This window comes from Gorilla gorilla, chromosome 12 (genome assembly GCF_029281585.2).
Source record: "Gorilla gorilla gorilla isolate KB3781 chromosome 12, NHGRI_mGorGor1-v2.1_pri, whole genome shotgun sequence".
Taxonomy (NCBI): domain Eukaryota; kingdom Metazoa; phylum Chordata; class Mammalia; order Primates; family Hominidae; genus Gorilla; species Gorilla gorilla.
This window is the reverse complement of record NC_073236.2, coordinates 43917682-43934307: the sequence shown is the minus strand read 5'-3', so window position 1 is coordinate 43934307 and position 16626 is coordinate 43917682. Positions and strand designations below refer to the sequence as shown.

General features: G+C 46.5%; 1 protein-coding gene across 4 annotated transcripts; it reads right to left on the bottom strand.

Annotated features, from left to right (window-relative positions):
* Positions 1–1715: 1715 nt before the first annotated feature.
* Positions 1716–14651, bottom strand: ECRG4 (ECRG4 augurin precursor). Of its 4 annotated transcripts, none has more exons than XM_063695681.1 (5): positions 14126–14220; positions 8961–9180; positions 8083–8130; positions 5928–6085; positions 1716–2209 (listed from the first exon to the last, which is right to left on the bottom strand). In XM_063695681.1, the coding sequence occupies exons 2-5, from the start codon at positions 9043–9045 to the stop codon at positions 2048–2050; spliced, it is 453 nt and encodes a 150-aa protein (XP_063551751.1). In that variant the 5' UTR covers positions 9046–9180; positions 14126–14220; the 3' UTR covers positions 1716–2047. The 4 variants fall into 4 exon arrangements, with proteins under 4 accessions (XP_063551751.1, XP_018876167.1, XP_055234924.1 ...); XM_019020622.3 differs by lacking the exon at positions 14126–14220 and adding an exon at positions 13183–13312; XM_055378949.2 differs by lacking the exon at positions 14126–14220 and adding an exon at positions 12624–12740.
* Positions 14652–16626: the final 1975 nt, after the last annotated feature.

Here is a 16626-nt window from a genome sequence, read left to right as displayed (position 1 = left end):
AAAGGTGTCCTCCATCACCCACTTCACTCCTCTTTAAGATTGCATTGGGATTTGAGCCAGCTCAGTATAGTCAAGAAAAATAAACAAAAGTGTTAAGGGTGGGAATGTAAAATGGTACGCTGCTGTAGAAAACAGCATGGAGGGTTCCTCAAATTTTTTTTTTTTTTTTTTTTTTGAGATGGAGTCTTGTTCTGTTGCCCAGGCTGGAGTGCAGTGGCGCAATGTTGGCTCACTACCACCTCTGCCTCCTGGGTTCAAGCGATTCTCCTGCTTCAGCCTCCCTGGTAGCTGGGATTAGAGGCGCCCACCACCATGCCCAGCTAATTTTTGTATTTCGGTCCACTTCAGCCTCCCAAAGTGCTGGGATTACAGGCATGAGCCACTGTGCCTGGCCTGGTTCCTCAAAAAATTAAACATGGAATGAATATATGATCCAGCAATTCCAAAGAGAATTGAAAGCAGGGACACAAAAAGATACTTGCACACCCACGTTCATAGCAGCATTATTCACAAAAGCCAAGAGACAGAAGCAGCCCGAGTATCCATCAATGGGTGAATGGATAAGCAAAAGTGGCCTATCCACACAATGGAATATTATTCTGCCTTAAAAAGGAATGAAATTCTGACACATGCTGCAACATGGATGAACCTTGAGGTCATTAAGCTAAGTGAAATAAGCCAGACACAAAAAGACAAATACTGTATTACACTACTTATATGAAGTCCCTAGAGTGGACATTCGTAGAGACTGAAAGTAGAATGGGGGTTGCCAGGGGTTGGGGGTAGAAATGGGGAGTTAGTGTTTAAAGGATACAGTATCAGTTTGGGAAGATGAAGAAGTTCCAGAGATGGACGGATGGTAGTGATGGTTGCACAACAATGTGAATATACTTAGCCACTGAATTGTACACCCGAAAATGCTTAAAAGGGTAACTTTCATGTATATTTTACTACAATTTTAATTTGTATGAATCCCCAAGAAGAAAAGAATGACCTTTGTTTATGATTGTCTGTAACACCGCTGCTCTGAATCCAGTGCTTCCTACTGGGCCTAGGGTTACTGATTACATAGGGTTTGTGAATGGGGGTGTGTTTCAGAGGCTATCTGCAAAATTGCATGTAATTTTTCTGGGGAAAAGAGCAAAAAGCTTTCATCAGACTGTCAAAGGAGTCTGTGACATGCAAAAGTCTAAGACCCATTCTGAGTTGCCCCCCTCATGCTGTTAATCTCCTCCCCCACCTCACCCCCTGCAGTTCTGCATAGTCTGGGACCAGACCCCTTCCTATCAGCAAAGGCTCAGATTCTTCACTCACTTTCCCCGTCTTCTTATCCTCCCTCTCCTCACCCAAATACCACCTTTTCTTTCATTCACTCAGGTTGTTTACAATGCAAAGAATATTCTTAAATATATCTTAGATTCATGGAACAAGGTTTTATTTTTTAGATAACTGTGGCTCTGAAATCAACCAAATTTCAGGTTTTTTTCTGTTGCCCTTCATTTCCTGGATGGTAACATTAAACAGGTCCAGCTGTAGCTCAGAACCAGAAGGGTTTTCTGTCAAATGATTGGAATCCTCCACGTTCTGTAACCACAGATTATTTTCAACTAGCTTTTCTTGCTGATCGTATGCCTTGCATTTCATGTAGACTGTGTTCTAACAAACTGAAGACGTCTCACTCAGTCCCGTGGTCTGCCTGGGTGGTGGTGAGGAAGCTCACGGTGATAACAGAGAGGTGCCTCTCAGATGCAACTTCAAAACATCAAGGGAACGAGAAATGTCACCAGCTTAATTTGCACCCAAATGAATTCTGAGACTTTTCTTTTTAACAAAATGCTTTATTTCTATTTTTTAAATGAGAGGCATTCCCATGACATATCAAAAGGCATTTACATGTGTTGTTTTAACTCTTCTTTTTTGATCACACAAAGTAGGTAGAAAAGATCTGCTGAAATAGAACAAATCAGAAACCAAGTAGTGTAAGGCATTAGGAGATACATGAAGAGAATCGCTATTTGCTTCTTGTACAGCGTGTGGCAAGTCATGGTTAGTAGTCATCGTAGTTGACGCTGGCTCCATGCCTAAAGCCATAGGGGCTCCGGGGACCAATTGCAGAGTCTTCGTCATAGTGACGTTGGTAGTAATCGCCATAGTATTCATGTCCATTTCGATCTCTGTTAAGCCAATAGGTGATGTCATCTTCAAATTTCTGGAGGAAAAGAGAGAGAGTGATAGAGAATGGATTTAAGGGCACACAGTCCCCTAAGACCTAATCTTACCTATGGCTTTTCTCCATGGTGGTTTTTCTTCAATGATTAACAATGCTTAGTAACTCCCTGTTACCGTATTCTTGTGCTCCGAGGCCAAAACGGTCAGCAGTATTCACTCTGATAAAAGCTATCTTTTCCCAAAGGAGTGCAGGCCCATACCTTTGCAAACTTTTGTAAAATATTTGCTAAGTGTACTCCAGACTTAAATGTTTTTCTCTCTCTTGGTAAATCAAATGGACAGGTGCCCAAATACCATAACAACTTGGCCTGACCCTCAGACCACATCTCACTGTGGCAAACACTGTCTTATCTTCCTACCCCATTCCTGTGCCTGGCCCTTTATATTGCATGTAGTAGATGCTTAATAAATGTTGCCTGAGTTAGATCAGCCACTGCATTGGCCTATTATAGTGCCAGGGCAGAGAACTGGGGGTACATTTGATGGTGACTCTTATACCTGTGTTGTTGGTTAGAGTGTACACAGATGCATTTATTTATTCTGCAAATGCTTTGAGATGGGCAGTGTGTGTCTTGCCCTGTGCTGGGCACTGGAGGGCTGCCAACAACAGAGTCTGTGCCTTCAAGAAGCCTACTGTTCCTGAGTGACAGATATGAGAAGAGACAGTTGCAGATAATAAAAGGGATAGAGAAGCTAAAGCTGAGTAGGTAGTGTAGAATGATGCTCAGGTTTTGGTTTGGGCAACTGATCTTGGCTATTAATACATTTTTTTAAAGGAGAGACTAATTTTTCTTTGGTGGTGGTGAAGGTGCAATATTAATTTAGACTAGGACTCACGTGTGTTGATGCTCAGGACATGGCAAGAGATTTAATGTGAGAGCAAAAAGGCAGGGAGATGACAGATGGGCTGGGTGAACAGGTCATGCCATTGGGGTGCAGGGCCAGTTTTTCTCCAAGCATGGCCCATGCACCCCAACATCCAAATCACAAATGCAGGTTCTCAGGCACCAGCCACTCCATGCCTCCTGCATGGAACTTTCTGATGTTTGGGACTCAGCAACCTGTTGTTATTTTAACAAGACTGCCAATGAACATTAATTAATATTGAGAACTTTGTGAGGCTGGAATCCCCAGCCTAGCCCGTGTCTGTGGTCTCTGGGGCTCAGTGGTCATCCACTCTTGGTGGGTACTGGGCCAGCTAGTGCTGGGCTAAAGAGTATGATTCCAATTTCTCACTGCCATTCTCCATACCTGGGGTCTGAATCATCTGAGCCCACCTCAGCCTCTGCCTTGGGAAGGACACCGACTTCTTTGGCTCCATCTCTAGTTTTGCTTCTCCCATAATACAACATTTTTGGCCATGGTGAAACAATCTTGCCTCTTGGGTTCTCTCATTTTATTTTATTCATTTATTTATTTTTTAAGAGGGAGTTTCACTCTTTCACCCAGGCTGGAGTGAAGTGGCATGATCTCAGCTCACTGCAACCTCTGCCCCCCACCAGGTTCAAGCGGTTCTCCTGACTCAGCCTCCCGAGTAGCTGGGATTATAGCCATCTGCCACCACACCTGGCTAATTTTTTTGTATTTTTAGTAGAGACAGGGTTTTGCCATGTTGGTCAGGCTGGTCTCCAAATCCTGACCTCAGGTGATCCACCCATCTTAGCCTCCCAAAGTGCTAGGATTACAGGCATGAGCCACTGTGCCCAGCCTCTCATTTTACAAGTTTGCGTGCAGTTTTAGCTTAAATATGTATTTTCAAAAATTTTTTAAAATGTTTGATGAATACAGAAATAATATAGACTAAGATTTTAAAGTCTGTATGTGAGAGAAGAGCATAGAAGAAGAAGATCATATTCCTTTGCCAGAGACCACTAGTGACACTTGGATGTAGTCATTGTACTCTTTTTAATGCATATTAAGTTACTGTAATCTTATTTGATCCTCATCTTTATGCTGGTTTTGTCACCCGACATTATTTGAGTAGTTTCTGCATGTTAAACTCTCTCTTTTTTTTTCTTTTTTGAGATGGAGTCTCATTCTGTCGCCCAGGCTGGAGTGCAGTGGTGTGATCTCAGCTCACAGCAACCTCCGCCTCCCGGGTTCGAGGGATTCTCCTGTCTCAGCCCCCTGAGTAGCTGAGACTACAGGCGTGAGCCACACACCTGGCTAATTTTTTGTATTTTTAGTAGAGACGGGGTTTTGCCCTGTTGGCCAGGCTGGTCTTGAACTCCTGACCTCAGGTGATCCACCTGCCTTGGCCTCCCAAAGTGCTGGGATTACAGGCATGAGCCACCATGCCTGTCCCTGCATGTTAAACTCCTAATGCCCATTTTAATGATGGTCATCAAAGAAATGCAAATTACTGAAAGAGGATATAGCATTTTCATCTATCAAGTAAGCAAACATATATTTTTAATTTTCAATGAGAACACCAGATGCTGCTGAAGATGCCAGAAAACTGTTGCTCTTACATGTGACTCACAGGAATATGCAGTTTGACAATACTCAGAGATACTTAAATGTGATTCCACCCTTGCCCCAGGAACCTCACTGGGAAGAATGTGGTCTAAGTAAAAGGCAAACTGTACAGAGATGCAAATAATAGCACCTGCCTTTTGGGTTGTTGTGAATATGAAGTAAGTTCGTACCTCTAAGTACTTAGAATCATGCTTGGCTCAGAGTTTGGCTATACATGTTTACCTATTTGCACAGAAAAAGAAAAAAAAAGCAAAAAGACACTTAGGGAACAAGTAATATGTCCAATGGTTGGAAATGTGAAGGAAATTTTGGTATAGCCCCATGATTTCATTTTATGTAGCCCTTAAAAATGATATGTCTAAGGGGTTTAGTTTTTTCTTCACCTACTGCAGTTTTGTGTATACACCGTCTACATGAATCATGTGCCCATTTTGAAAAACACATCCAACTGCCCATTTGGAGGTCCTGCCCATGAAAAGCCCATCTGCTCCCTGGTGGGGCAGCACAGGCCACAGGTCCTCCCTTTACGTCTCACACAGGGAGCTCAGCCTCCTCAGTCGCCATGGGTGGATGCCCATGCGGCCGCATCTGTGACTTCCATGGGCTGCCGTCTCACCTCCACGTGCACCCCAGCTGGGAGCCTAAGATTATAAACTCTTTGTCTTTCATTCAATGAATACGTCCACCAATGCCATCTAGGCGCATGAACTGTAAACCATCTTTTCCTATAAGCGCATTGACAAATTTTCCCCAAAACCTCTACAAAGACCCATCCTCTCTTCACAGGTCCTTTTTCATCTCTTTTCATTATCATCATAGATCCTGGCATCCCTGTTGTTTCTGACAGTCTTCAAGTTAAAAGTTAAAAGGTTTTGGGGGATTGTGAGTTATTTTAAGGATACCCTGGCAAAACTGTTCAGCCAAGTTAAAAGGGTTCCCGAGAAAGTCAGATTCTCGATGAATCTAGGTCCCCGCTGTTTTGGTTCATGACTGCCGTGGGTTCTGCCTCCTGAATGTACCCTGGTGGAAACTTCCAGCCATCGCCCTTACACCATAGGTAACATGATCCAGTGCCTGATAGCACTTGGCATATGATGGGGCTCTTACTCTAGGAATGAACAGCAAAGCTGAATTTTCTGCTTCCTATTTCCCCGAGCCAGGCCTCCTCCCTGCCACCCTGCCCTGTGGAAGCCAGGCCTGCAGCCGGAGGCAACACCTACCGCTTCGTCAAAGCCCATGTAGAGAAACTGCTGGTACCACTGCTGCACCTCGGGCCGAGTCCGGTCCCACAGCTGCCGCTTCTGGCGCTTCAGGCTGCCAAGGAATTCTTTGGCTTTATTCTCATCAACGGCCACTTTAGTCTTAGTTGGAACAGGTGCTGAAATCATCAATTCCCCATCCCCAAAGCACAAAGAATGATTTCCTTCCTCACTTGCGGTGAATCCCTGTTATATATCCCATCCCCAACCGCTATGTGTAGGAGGGTTTTGACTCTCAACTTCATTCTTACTTGCATGTGACAATGTGACACAGCCTCGTAGATTCTGTCACCATGCTTCCTGTTAGTAAGTGCTATTTGGTACAACCCTATAAAGGGGCATGGACTAAACTTCAACCTCTAGGTCCTCAGGGTAGAAATGAAATTCAGCTCATCCCCTGCAGCCCACTCGCGCCCAGGACCCAGGCTTTTCCCAGGGGCAAGTGGCCCACCCCCTCAGGCTCCGCATTCAGGAAACAGACTGGATATCTAGTGCCACACAGGTATACGGGCATGTCCATTGTATATGCCAACACAAGAGGGTTGTGCTTGGCTCAGGAGATTATGTAAGAAAAAGGAACTGGAATGATGAGCCCCGGGTGAGCAGGGACCAGACCCTGCCCAACAGTGGAGCTGATTCTCACACCAGGCTGCTGGGACACAGAATCCCCTTAAGCCAGTGCCTCTCTGCACCTCACAGTCTGACCATTGGTGCAGGATACTGACCCGCACCCTCACACTGCTGCTGCTAACGTCTTTCCATCACAGTCTCAATTGTTGAAATGGAACCACTTCCGCAGGATGTGCTCGAGGAAGCCACTGTGCCATTAGGCGTTTTTCTCCTGCTGTCACGTTTTCAGCCTCTGTCCCCGTATCTATAAAAGTGGGTGGACAGTCCCTCTCGATGACGTTAGGAAAAATGCACAGGATCATGGAAATGCAGGCCTGGTGCATTCGTTGGTCGTATGGATAAATACCAGCAGGGTTTTTTGTTTGTTTGTTTACAATCCCTTGAGGGATTGTAACACTGTTTTGTACACAGTAGGTGCTCAGTATGTGTTTCTTGATTTGAACTGAGTCAAGGCTGCGGGATGCACACCAAGGAGTTGTGACTGCCTCAGCAGCTTGCTCACCTATGACAAACTGGCTCTGTGAGGGCATTGTTGATCCCTGGGCATCCGTGAGGTGAGGCTCTGGCCACCACACAGCACAGGGAGGGGACCCTCTGAGCCACCTCAGAGACTGGGGGTGGGCCAGGGCTTCTTGGGTGGCTGGAAACCCAGGAAAAGATGCTGGGACTGCCCCAAGCCTGTTCTCCAGCCACCCGAGGGAGGGCCCCTGAGCAGCAACTGGGGAGTGTGGGAAGAATGACTGAGGACCCCACTTCAGGGAGGAAGTTCAGCCTGCTAGAATTCCCCATAAACTAGGAGGGAAAGAATAACTGACTAAATGGTCACATCAGAAGTGTGGTCACACTTTTTCATTTCTAAGGGATTCTTAATTTTACAGATAGAGATGAAAGTTGGGAGAGGGAAAATGACATTCACGAGACCCCACAATTGATCCACCTGATCTGATTACAGCAGGTCCAGAACCTGTGTGTTGTGACCCCCCAGACTGTTCAATTTCTATGACATTTTGTTGCTGTCACATTTATCTTAGATGCATTATTCAAAACAGAGGCTAATAACAAGAAAGGCTTTCCTGTTTGAAACCCTTCCCCAAGAGCTCTTTGGATACACGGACTACCGCAACACTGCTGTTCCACGCCTGCCCCACCAACTGAGGATTATGTGTTCCAAAGATAGTCTCTAAAGTGCTCCATGGTCCTAAAATAAATAGCATGCAATTAACACTGTACTACTGTTTCTTTTATTTTTGAGTCCACACTGACAGGTTTCAGAAAAATAACCTTCAGACATTTACTGGCAATAATATTTATCTAATAAAATACCACACCACATACCCACAGAATAAGCCCTTCATATCTGCTAACCTTTTAAGGAGTAAACACTTTTGATTTTCCAAATACAAGACTCCAGTGAGCACAATCCATATTGCCATTTCATTTCCATCCAGTTAAGAATGCATCCCTTATCCATTTGGGGTATATTTACCTTCTCGTTTTTGAAGCATCAGCTTGAGTTTATTTCCACTTATGCCACCTAAAGGAATGAAAATTGAAAGCCATATCAGAGTTATACTGCTCCCTTCAATTTATCAAAGGCAAAAATCAGAGTGGGAGAAAAGAACTGCGGGCCCCTGCCTTGATTTGGCAACTTGGTAACATCACAGTATTTAATGCTTGCCGTATTCCCTGTCCTGCAGGACAAACAATTCAGGCTGCCCATGGCTAATACTGGTGATAATGAGCACAGCCGACCAAGGGTATCACTATTTGAGCTAGTCGGAGTGATGCTGTTCTTTTAGCCCTGTGTCTTACTATGAGGCACAGCCATCTGTCAAGCGCATCTTCCTGCAAATTTTCACTTCATGGTGTAATACTTTGAATAGTGAATAGTGTCCTCCCGAAACCCCTATCCACCAGAAACCCCTGAATGTGAGCTTATTTGGAAATGGGGTCTTTTCAGATATAATCCATTAAGGATCTCAAGATTTTTCTTTTTTTTTAATTTTCTTTTCTTTTCTTTCTTTCTTTCTTTTTTCTTTTTTTTTTAACAGCCTTACCCATCACTGAGAGGGTCTCAAGATGTTATCATACGGGATTTAGATGGACAGAAATCCAGTGACTGGTGTTTTTATAAGAAGAAGAGAGGATCCACAGAGGTCATCCATGTGAAGACAGAGGCAGGCAGAAATGGGAGTCAGGCTCCCACACACTGGGGAACTTGCCTTTGCTCTCTAAAAGTGCAGCCCAGTTTTGTAGCTTGCCCAGATCACCCTAAAATCAAGTATGATTTCTACCACTTGCTGTTATTTGTATTCACTTTTAAAAGTGTTTCTGATCAGCTCAATCATTTTTAATAGAAAATACCTTGTCTGGCCTGATAGAACACACGCCTCCACCCAGCGAACCGGCTTACAGACCTATAGAAGCCTCTGACCCTTAACTGTTGCATGACATCGTAAGTAGTGAGTAGAGCATCTTCGGGTGTAAGGAACTGGAGTCAGGCAGGCCCCAGGATGGAGGTAATGGTGACCACTTTCTCAGCAGGGTTCTTAGCCTCTCCTTCCATGGACAGGCTCCAGGGGGTCTAGAAAGGCATGTAAAATTGCGTTTGCATCTGCCAAGGCACAGTTTTCTGGGAATAGGAACCATAGCTTTTGCCAGACTCTTAAAAGTGTCTGTGACCCGAATAAAATTAAGAATGCCTGCTTTGTTTGTGAATTATACATCAATAAAGCTGGGGGAAAAATAAATGTTTTAAAAGAGAACCTCTGCATAAAGAATTTACTATGGAGTTGGGGTGAAAAATATATCCATAACCAAGAGTCACAAGCTGGCTGCCCTACCTGAGGTTGCATTTTATTAGCATACCCAGTGTTTACAAATTTTGAATTTGAATGCCTCTCAGCCCAAGTCACTTAGCACACCCATGGTCCATAAGCAGCCACCTAACCTGCTAGCCTCCTGTAGCATTTGGATTAAAGTGCTACCTAGCTGCCTTCAGACTCACTGGGCCATCCAGGGAGCCTGCTGGCCTGCCCTCTGGGATGGGACGGGGAACCTGCTAGAACTTATTAAGTCTATCTCCTGCTAAGTGCCTCCCTTGTAATTCACGGGTAGGGTGGCCACACTTTCTGGTTGTCCAGGAACAGCGCTGGTATATACCTCTTGTCCTTGTAAATTAATGATAGTGCCTCCTTTTGCTCTCAAAAGTGTTTCAGCTTGGATGATAAATTACATGGCCTCCCAATTTTTTCAGGTTTAATGGCATGGAAATGGCTTCATAAGATCTCTAGGGACCACACTGAAGGGCCAGGGAAGAGAGGTGGTGGTTTCCCTCACACCTTCCCTATGAGAGCTGGGAGTCTGCTGGGTGGCGAGCTATCAGTGTAGTGCATAGCAGCCTGTGGGAGAGCTGCAGTGGTTTTTGTTGTCTGTGCTCAAGTCGGTCTACAGTGATGTAGTTGTTTAAAAAGCAATTGCAATCTGAGGCTGTTTAATAAAGGATACTTAAAAAAAGAAAGTAACTGTCCTGTCGCTGTTCCATCACAGCTCTGAACAGACCTCCCCTCTACTATTTCGTTCAGTTCACATCATCTCACTTGAAGAAGGTCATAGAAAAACTGGAGTTGTGGTCAAAGGAGAGTGTCCAGAGAGGACTAGCGCCCAAACGTGTTATATGAGAAGAAATTAAAGGAATTTAGGTGTTTAACCTAGAGAAATAAAACTTGTGGAGCTGGGTGTGGTGGCTCACACCTGTAACCCCAGCACTTTGGGAGGCCAAGGCAGGTGCATCGCCTGAGATCAGGAGTTTGAGACCAGCCTGGTCAACTTGGTGAAACCCCATCCCCACTAAAAATACAGAAAATTAGCCTAGTGTGGTGGTGCATGCCTGTAGTCCCAGCTACTCAGGAGGCTGAGGCAGGAGAATCACTTGAACCTGGGAGACAGAAGTTGCAGTGAACCAAGATAGCGTCACTGCACTCCATTCTGGGTGACAGAGTGAGACTCCATCTCAGAAAAAAAAAGAAAGAAAGAGAGAGAGAAAGAAAGAAGGAAGGAAAGAAAGAAAGAAAGAGAAAGAAAGAAAGAGGAAAGAAAGAAAAAAAGAGAAAGAAGAAAGAAAGAAAGAAGGAAAGAAGAAAGAAAAGAAAATAAAAAAGAAAGAAGAGAAAGAAAGAAAGAAAGAAGAAAGAGAAAGAAAGAAAGAGAGAAAGAAAGAAAAAAGAAAGAAAGAAAGAAGGAAGGAAGGAAGGAAGGGAGGAAGGAAACTTGTGGGAGGAGAGCCAAGGCTTTGAGGGGCCACTGGGCCATAGGTTAGGGCATGAAGTAAGGTTTCTAACACCCAGACAGACAGCCACCCACCCAAGATGGGACAAATGGCCTTGGGGGGTGTGAGATTAAGAGTTGCTGGAGGTGTCTGAGCATAAATAAACAAAGATGAGCACTTGACCAGGCTACTGTAGAGGGGATTTTCTAATTAGATGGGGGTGGGACTACTGTTAAACGCTCTACTTCCCTTCCAAACTTAAATTCAATGAAGAAATCTATGAAAATATTTGCCAAGGGAGACAGATATGTTCCTTGGCACTAATAATAGCATTCATTAATGTCTTAACATTTGTCAGTCTCTAACAGCTCACAGGGTAGTGCATACAGAATTAAGTATGGCCCCTCCATCTGTTTGCCTTCTGTGAAAGTGCTTAACAATTAATGAATGAAATGTGGTCTGATGTTGAAATAGACACTGGGTGTAGGCATTTGCGATGAGGATGCAATTTCTTGCAGCAAATGTATGTCACTATTACTCCAGAAATGAGAGCCTCGCCAAACCTTAGCTATAGATGGAAAAGCACAAATAAGTCCCAAATTATGAATTATGAATGTTGCTGCTGTGCCAGGTACTATACACTGAACTCCATATCAGTACATATAACTGGACACTACACTAAATTTGTTTGAGGAAAAGGATAAGGAACAATAGAATAGCTGTGATTTTTTTCTGTATTAAGGATTTTTCACCCAATATCATCAGTTGTTCATTCGAGGCTGCAATAATAAGCACTCCTTAATTTATCCAATCCAGTTGCCTAGCATTAGCTCTCCCAGCAAATTCAGAGCTGCAAAATGCTCCTTTGAAGGTGCTTAATATTAATAAATTGATCAAGAAGGGGTCACGGTCATTTTCTTTATTAAATGTTTGTGAGTGAGGAACGGCGTGGTGGTTCAAGCCTATAATCCTAGCACTTTGGGAAGCCGAGGCAGAAGCATCACTTGAGCCCAGGAGTTCGAGACCAGCCTGGGCTACATAGTGAGACTCATCTCTACTAAAAATTAAAAGCAAAAAAAAAAAAAAAAATTGCCAGGCGTGGAGTCAACACACCTGTAGTCCCAGCTACTCGGGAGGCTGAGGTGGGAGGATTGCTTGAGTTCGGGAGATCAAGGCTGCAGTGAGCTATGATCACACCACTGCACTCCTGCCTGGGCAACAAAGTGAGACCCTGTCTCAAAAAAAAAAAAAAGTTTGGAGGTGGCGTAAAGAGTCACCTTTGGGATCACATAAAGATTTTCACTGTAGGCTGGGCATGGTGGTTCACGTTTGTAATCCCAGCACTTTGGGAGGCCAAGATTGGTGGATCACCTGAGGTCGGCAGTTTGAGACCAGCCTGACCAACATGGAGAAACCCCGTCTCTACTAAAAATACAAAACAAAAACAAAAACAAAAACCTTAGCTGGGCGTGGTGACACATGCCTGTAATTCCAGCTACTCGGGAGGCTGAGGTAGGAGAATCGCTTGAACCCAGGAGGCGGAGGTTGCGGTGAGCCAAGGTCACGCCGTTACACTCCAGCCTGGGCAACAAGAGCAAAACTCCATCTCAAAAAAAAAAAAAAAAAATATTTTCACTGTATAAGAACTTTCACATCCCAGCTCGGTGATGATATTTTAACTGACTTCTATCACTGAGTTATTGGTATAAACTAAATAAAATACAAGTCCTGAAAATAAATGGCTTGTAGCCAGTGCTCACTTGACTTATTCAGATGTGCTTTTTTCTTCTTCTTCTTTTATTTATTTCTTTTTTTATTTTGCGACGGAGTTTCACTCTTGTTACCCAGGCTGGAGTGCAATGGCACGATCTCAGCTCACCGCAATCTCCTCCTCCCAGATTCAAGCAATTCTCCTGCCTCAGCCTCTCGAGTAGCTGGGATTACAGGAATGTGCCATCACGTCTGGCATTTTTAGTAGAGACGGGGTTTCTCCATGTTGGTCAGGCTGGTCTCGAACCCCCGACCTCAGGTGATCTGCCTCCCTCGGCCTCCCAAAGTGCTGGGATTACAGGTATGAGCCACCAAGGCCGGCCCAGATGTGCTTCTTAAAATGGCAAGAACAAAGAGTGGGAGGCAGGTAAACCATACAATGGGAAATGACTGACTAGCTTCGCCTGTGATTCTAACGTGGAACAATAATCCTCCCCACCTGAACAGACCCCACCACCTCTCCTGCTGTTTTAGCAACCCCGGGGCTCCATCCCAGGGCTCCTACTGAATGTCCCCTGCCTCTTCTCACCTCGCGTTCCGTTTCCATACCTGTTTTGAATGAGCAAAATACAGAAACTGAGCAATCGAGTGAGCCTCCCTTTTACATTAGGCAGTGCCCAGCTGCTTTGCAGTGGGACAGCGCCAGTCGCAGGCTCTTGGGCAAGTCACTTCATACACCAGTAACTCTGAGGTAACAATCCCTGCCTCCCCTAGTTGTAAGCTTCAAAGGCAGTCATGTGTCCTTGAGGCCACTTGTGAACCATAAATGTTCCTCCTACCCAGTGAAGGTGGTAACTCAGGACAAACCACGGCTTCAGATTATGGTTCCTAAAGTGGGGCCTGTGGAGCCCAGCGTTCAGATATCGGAGCACCCATCATTCTGGGTGTGCGTGGGAATGCACGTTTTACAGAGAGCGAGCAGAGAATTTCAGAGTTTTCAACCGATTCGCTGGGAGCTCCACGAAGCAGGAAGGATTAAGCATTACTCCTTTAAGAGCCTTTCCCCTCTCTGGGGTGTGAGGCCTGTGCCCAGCTTTGCAAATTGCAACTTGACCCATCTGTGAAGCGCAAGTCAACTTGGTTGCCAAGCGACTGCCTGGAAGGGAATGGCGGTGATGGTGCCATTTGCCTCCTCTGGGTTACCAGCTGCGTAAAGCCCCCACAACCCCTTTGCCCCTTACGTTAAGCCACGAAACACTACTTGCCCACCCTTCGGACGCCTGGCCCTCCTTGCCCAAGGTTGCCCGGGAGATCTGAGACCCTCCCCTTGACCCCGGTACTCTCTCCACCCTCACAAGCGCACCACTTCGCACTTGTGCGAGTGCAAAACCCCAGACCCGGTCCTCTACAACCCCCTTGGCCCTGCCTGGGCTAAGGATGGGTCCCTACGCCGCCACCCCATCACCGATCGCTCTCCCCGGGCACCCTGGAAGCGCCACATGGGGCCAACCCCTGGTGCCGCTATCAATCAGCCTGGCATCGCCCCGCTCACCTGGGCCCCAGCACAGGAGCAGGAGCAGCGCCAGCCCGGTCAGGGCCAGGATAGCAGGCCGCGCGGGGGAGGCGGCCATGGCGGCGGGGCGCGAGCAGGAGGGCGAGGGGCGCACTTCGAGCCGCTGCGAGGGAGAACCGGGCGCGGGAGAGGGGTGCGAAAGGGCAGGCGCGGCCGCGGGGTGCGAGCGGGCAGGCGCGGCCGCGGGTTATCCCTGCGTCGCTGCCGGGGCGGGACCCAGCGGGTGGGCGCCGCGCCAGAGGGCTGAGGGCCAAGCGGCTGCGCCCAGCGCACGGGCGAGTACCACCGAGGTCCTCTCTCCCGCCCCGGCCCCAAGGGGAACGCAGCCCCTGGGCTCCAAGGCCAAGGATGCTTGGCCACGGAGAACCGCCGGCGGCGGGGGCCGCGTGGCCAGCGCTGCCCGCAGCGAAAGCGGTTAGGACAAGCTGGGTTCCGGAGACCCAGGGAAGGGCAGAAGGCATCGGGAGAAGGGACGAGGCCCCCTGGCCACTCAGAGGGAGGACTTGCCGGATCCCAGCGCTGGGGTGTCTCCTTGGCTCCCCCACTTCCTGCGCCCGCCCCAGCCGCGCCACTGTTCCCCTTACTCCTCACCCCTTTCTTCCCTATCTCCCTCCCTCCCTGCTTGGGGGCCTTGCTTCTGCCTGGTTTGTAAAGTGGGCTTTGGAATTTCCTTAGTTCAGAGCTGCTCTTAAGGATGCCTTAGGCGGGGCTGTTTCTGAGATAGTTTGAAAGATTCCACAGTCTGGGTTCAGAGCTGCAGTCCAGGAAATCGTCTCACCCAAACTTCTCCAACAGAAAAGCCTTTGAGAAACCAGGAACCTGGTGCCCTGCAGCTGTGAGCAAAACCACTGCTTCCCTTTGCCCGCTCTGTAATCTGGGCACACTTCAGCGAGCGATGTTAAGGTGAGACCCAAGGGAAACGCAGAACTTCATCCCAGTAACTGGCCTGTTCAAATGTAGAGGACACGTGAAAGGCGGCGTAGTGAACAAAAACTAGAACAACTTTATCCCAACGGACTCTGAGCGGGTCACCTAATTATTCTCTCCAGGCCTGGGCTACAAAAGGATGGTGATGTGAGATTACCTTTCCTGTCTTCCCATCTCAGATCTGCCCTGAACTGAGCTGATTACCTCTTTCCTTCACCAAGATTCTCACTTCTTTCCCCCTCCCTGAGACGGAGTTTCACTCTTGTTGCCCAGGCTGGAGTGCAGTGATGGGATCTCAGTCATTGCAACCTCCGCCTCCGGGGTTCAAGCGATTCTCCTGCCTCAGCCTCCTGAGTAGCTGGGATTACAAGGCATGTGCCACGAGGCCCAGCTAATTTTGTACTTTTAGTAGAGAAGGGATTTTACCATGTTGGCCAGGCTGGTCTTGAACTCCTGAACTCAAATGATTCACCCGCATCGGCCTCCCAAAGTGTTAGGATTACAGGTGTGAGCCACCACACTGGCCGGTATTTTTATACCCTCCAGTGGTAAGCACTTACTGTCTCTCCATATAATTAGCTCTCCATGCAATGCAGTTGAATTTCTCCAGCAGGAAGGAGAAAGAAGTCTTCTAACATTGAGCTAGTAAAGACAGATGGTGGCCAACCAAAGAAAAAAGTGCGAAGTGGGTCTGAGTTAAATCATGATACTGCCCAGGGTGTCAGAGAGAATCAGAAGGATAATGTTACACATCTAGCTATCTTGGGGAAGTGCTTCTAAACCCTTGAGGAAACTGTAGAATAGGGGATAGGAGTTTTAAAAGTAACTAGGCATATATTTACTTTTGCCTGAGGACAAGAAATTTATCATTACAAAGAAAAATCAAAGCACATAAAAAGCCAATATTCTGTTTGGATTGGTTTAGAACATACATTAAACATAATGGCTGTAATCTTATTTATCCTGTGGAGATCATCCCCCTTACCCCAAATTGCTACCAATATCTACTTCTAATATGACATTCAAATTCTCTTCACTTAAGGGGGATCATGGTGGCTCATGCCTGTAATCCCAGCACTTTGGGAGGCTGAGGAGGGCAGATCACTTGAGGTCAGGAGTTTGAGACCAGCCTGGCCAACATGGTGAAACTCTCTCTCTACAAAAATACAAAAATTAGCCAGGCGTGGTGGTGCGTGCCTGTAGTCCCAGCTACTTGGGAGGCTGAGGCAGGAGAATCACTTGAATCCAGGAGGCAGAGGTTGCAGTGAGCCGAGATTGCGCCACTGCACTCCAGCCTGGGTGACAAAGCGAGACACTATCCAAAAAAAAATAAATTATCTTCACTTAATCGGGATATGATCAGAGAGTGTTCTGTAGCAGGGAGCGTCTCACTCTGCCTTCAGAGGGGCCGCTAAACTCATGTGTTCAGCCTGGAGACACTATGTCAGTTCTTATGCTGATATCTAAGTTCCTTTTCATCTGTCTATTTGTTCAACGATATTTACTTATTGTCTTAGTCCATTTGGGCTGCTAAACAAAATCCCATAAGCTGG

Coding starts and splice junctions, on each gene's coding strand:
- ECRG4 (XM_063695681.1), bottom strand. CDS start 9,045: ATGCAACAGTTAAGGGTCAGAGGCTTCTATAGGTCTGTAAGCCGGTTC. Junction 6,086..8,082: donor GATGCTTCAAAAACGAGAAG/GTAAATATACCC, acceptor TGATGATTTCAG/CACCTGTTCCAACTAAGACT. Junction 2,210..5,927: donor ACATGGGCTTTGACGAAGCG/GTAGGTGTTGCC, acceptor CTTTTCCTCCAG/AAATTTGAAGATGACATCAC.